The following is a 3,891-nucleotide window of genomic DNA, read 5'->3' as shown; positions in this document are numbered from 1 at the left end:
CATTGGAGGGTCGCCAGCAGCAGCAGGCCCGCCAGCAGCCGCCCCACTTGCGAGAAGCTGACAATGGCGACGGCGGCCATGAGCAGCAGGCAGCACATGCGGTCCACCTGCGGTGGTGCGCCGCCATCCACGCCCGTACGCCCGCTCCGCCGCCGGCGATCGGAAGCGCAGCCAGACGGGGTGCTGTTGCAGCGCGGCGAGCGGCTCGCCCGCCACCTCCGCCAGCAGCCCCTTGCTAAAGGCGGCTGCAGCCAGGAGGGGGGGAGGGCAGGGGAGGGCAGGGCGGCCTGATGCCAAACACCTTGCCTGGCAGCGCCCAGACTGTTAAGGGGCAGGCCGAAGGCATGCGCGCCATCGATCCCTTCCCCACACAAACTGCTGCTGCTGCTGGTGCGCGTGTGGAAAGAAGGGAGGCTCCCAGGGAGGCGTGCTCACCCGCAGGCGGCGCCCGGACTGACGCGTCGCCAGGGGGCGGCGGCCGCCGCGCATCCAACGACGCCGGCGCCTCTGCTGCCGCCCTGCTGCTGCTGGCGCCCACCCCTGCATGCTGCTTCTGGGCCCGCCCTGCTGCCGCCTCCTCCCCGCCCTCCTCCTCCTCCTCCTCCCCTTCCTCTTCCCCCGAGGTCTCGCTGACTGTGAGAGACAGAGCTGGGCTGCCGCTGCCGGAACCGCCAACGCGGCTGGCTGGGCGGCAGCCATGCTCGCTGCCCTCCTCCTCCGCCTCCTCCTCCTCCTCCGCCTGCCCCTCCTCGCCGTCGTTGCAGCAAATGCAGGCGGCCTTGGGCGCACCGCAGGCAAAGCTGACCAAGGCGAGGGTGTTGCCACACAGGCGCTCCACAGCCTCAGGCAGGTACCGCACCAGTACCGCCAGCAGCGTCCAGCGCCTGCAGACGGGGGGGAGCAGCGGCAGGCGGTGGCCGCGCAGTGGAAGAGGCAGCACTCCATGCTGCCGGCTGTCGCGAGGGATGCTGTGTGCACCAGGCGCCGAGCCAGCGCCCTGACAGCCATGCCCACCTGGCATCCAGGCTGGGGGCAGCCACAAAGCCCAGCAGCAGTACGCCACTGCTGCCGCCTGCATGCGCATGGGATCGGCTGTCGCCGGCTGCGGCTGACGTGCTGCCGCCGAAAGGCATGCACAGCAGGTGGGCGGCGTCTGGTCGGCTGCCCATCATCTCCTGCACATCTGTCCATGCCGCCGACAGAGCCGCCGCGCCGCCCTCCAGCAGGCTGGCGAGCAGCGGCTTGCCCCCCGCCAGGGCCGCGCCCGCTGCCGAGGACTGGGGGTCGTGCAGCTGCAGCGTGGTGGGGCCGGGGTCTGCAGGGACGGGCGGCAGGAGCGGGGCAGGAGGGGACGGGCTAGGTGGCCGGGCAGCCGTGGCGATGTGACGGGGTGGTCCAGCTGTAATGAACACCTGTAAAGCCACAGGCTGCATGCATCCAGGCAGAAGCCCCGGGACCCGCCCCACGAGGCCCCCACACGTCCCAAGCTCGCCTGCGGGGCTGCTGGCGGAGGCCACCAAGGTGCCGGCCAGCGCCGGGCTGCTCACGGCCAGGCCGCAGTACGCCAGGCCAGGGAGCAGGCGTGAGGCACTGGCAGCAGCTGGCGCTGGCCACGCCCCGGCTAAAGTCGGCTGCAAGCGTGTATGCCAGCAGCTGCAGCTTGTGCGCGGCGGCCTCCATGTCGCCGCCGAGAGGGCGTGCCCCAGCCTCAGTAGAGTCGCGGAGGCTGGTCGCTCTGCGGTAACACGAGGTGCAGCAGCAGAGCGGGACGGCGGCGACGGCGGAGGGGGGTGAGGGACGCAAGGGCCGGCGTGCCCACAGCCGCTCGGCTGACGGGCAGGGCACGCTCCTCTGGTGCTGCTGTATCGGCGGTGCGGGCCCGTCCTGGCGTTTTGGCGAGTTCGCAGTTCCGCCCCCCCCGCTTCCCGGAGCCCGCAACCACCGCCTCTGCTCGGTTCCCGACATCGAGCTCTCGATGTAATGCACTGGTGCCCTGCCACTCACCAGTGCCGGGTTTGTGGCGGGAGGGGCATAGCCGCCTTCACGGGCAGGCCGCTGAGCTCGTAAATGTATGCTGAGCTCGTTTATTCAGTACAGGGAGCGAGATCGTGAAACAAATGATGAAGTAGGCGAGGGGCACATTTTTAGCGACGGGCCGGGGGCTGCGGGGGCAGTCCAGGGCTTTCATTAGGTTGGCATTTCATTTGCGCTGAATCCTGTCGGCACAGCACGGAATGCCTGCGTCGGCCAGCTTTACGGCTTGACAGGGCCGCCGCCGTCAGTCCCCGCCGTTGGCGCTGGCGCCCGCCGCCCCTTCCTCCACTGCTCCGCACGTGTGTATGGCAGGTGCTCTTGACAGTGCATCACGATTCGATGGCAAAGAAGTGCGACAAGAAGCAGACTGAAGCGGAGAGGACATGCTCCCCGGTGCCCGTCACTCGCCGTCGGCGGCCGCTCCGCCGACGAACACACGCCTGGGCGCATCCAGGCTGCCGCCGCCGTCCACAAACGCGGCGCCCAGGCACGCGGCATACAGCTCCGCCGCCTTGTCCGCCACCGCCTGCAGGGACCTGGCGCCGGGGCCGGCCGACACGAGGCCGCCGAGCGTGGCGGCGCCCGGCTTGGCCGCCAGCGCGGCGGGCGCCGCCAGCGCCTCTGCCGCCTCCTGCAGCTCCTGGGGCCCCGCGCCGTCGGGCTGCTGCCGGAACGCCTCCTCCGCGGCCAGCAGCTGCAGCAGCGCGGAGCCCAGCCAGGCCAGCCTGCCCGTGGCGCCGCGGCTGTCGCCTCCCAGCGCCTCCTGCAACGCCTCCTGCTTCCTCCAGCTGTACCCCAGGGCTCCCTGCAGGCGCGACAGCGCCTCCACCCCGGGGCGCTCCACCCGCAGGCGGGCGGGGCGCAGGCGGAACAGCAGCGCGCGGGCCAGCGCCGCCGCCAGCGCCCAAGCGACGGGCAGCGCGGCGGCGCCCAGCGCCAGCCACACAGCCCCGCCCGCCAGCTGGGGAGTGGCCAGGCCGGGCCGCAGGGGCAGGCGCTCCAGCTGGCGCAGGGCCGCCGCGTCGGCGGCGGCCTTGGCCGCGACCGCCTGCGCCGCCGCCTGCGCCGCCGCCGCGCGGCACCGTCGCGCCGCGGTGGCAATGCCGCGGAGAGCCGCCGCCTCCAGCTCCACGTAGCGGTGCACCGACCTGGCCAGAGCGGGGCGCAGCCTGGCAGCCCACAGCGTGGCCGCCGCGTGCTGCGCCCGAGCCGCCGCCGGCCCCATGCGGCTGTGCACAGCCGCCTGTGCGGCAGCCCAGTGGCCAGCCAGCCGCTGCTGCACCGCACCGCCCCTGGTGGCAGCGGCAGACACGCCGCGGCGCACCAGCCGCTGCGCCCACAGCGGCAGCCAGCCTGCGGGCGAGTGGGGCGCAGGGGGCGGCGGCGGGTGGGACAGTGGCGCATAGACAGTCTTGCGAGGCCCGTGGTGTGAGGTGGTGGGCCAGCAGGGAACTAACTAGCTGGGCACCCCCACCCTCAGCCACGGCCCCTCTGCCCGCCAGCCAGGCGCCAGCAGCAGCAGCAGCAGGCACATGCAGTCGGCGGCAGCAGCAGCCGGAGCGCGTGCCTGCCTCTGCCTCCTGCAGCAGCAGCGCCGCCCGCTGCAGCTCGCGGTTGGCCTCCTGGTGCGCATCCAGCATCCGCACCAGCCTGCATGCAGGGCAGGCAGGGGGTGTTGCCAAGCAGGGCAGGGAATGGGGTGTTGGGCGCCAGGCCCGGTGCGCAGCCCCGTGCCGCACCTCCCGACCCGCAGCGAGGCCGCCAGCCCGCGTGCCTCCTGCCAAGCAAGCACACCCGCCTCACCTCGCCACCTCCGCCTCCTTCTGCTCCCTGAACACACGAAGCTCAGCCTCCGCG

The 3,891-nt window shown here is 72.7% G+C and overlaps 1 protein-coding gene across 1 annotated transcript in view; it reads right to left on the bottom strand.

The window, feature by feature from the left end:
- Positions 1 to 2,434: 2,434 nt before the first annotated feature.
- The window catches only part of CHLNCDRAFT_143101 (hypothetical protein), a gene marked incomplete at both ends in the record, with an annotated part of 4,032 nt that continues 2,575 nt past the window's right edge, over positions 2,435 to 3,891 (bottom strand). Inside the window, 3 exons of the mRNA XM_005849554.1 lie at positions 2,435 to 3,387; positions 3,509 to 3,684; positions 3,838 to 3,884. Of these exons, the coding sequence (XP_005849616.1) occupies positions 2,435 to 3,387; positions 3,509 to 3,684; positions 3,838 to 3,884 (1,176 nt within the window). The remainder of the gene's footprint in view (positions 3,388 to 3,508; positions 3,685 to 3,837; positions 3,885 to 3,891) is intronic.

This window comes from Chlorella variabilis (assembly GCF_000147415.1).
Source record: "Chlorella variabilis unplaced genomic scaffold CHLNCscaffold_5, whole genome shotgun sequence".
NCBI lineage: Eukaryota > Viridiplantae > Chlorophyta > Trebouxiophyceae > Chlorellales > Chlorellaceae > Chlorella > Chlorella variabilis.
Note: the sequence above shows the minus strand (reverse complement) of the source record. Positions and strands in the feature narration are given on the sequence as shown.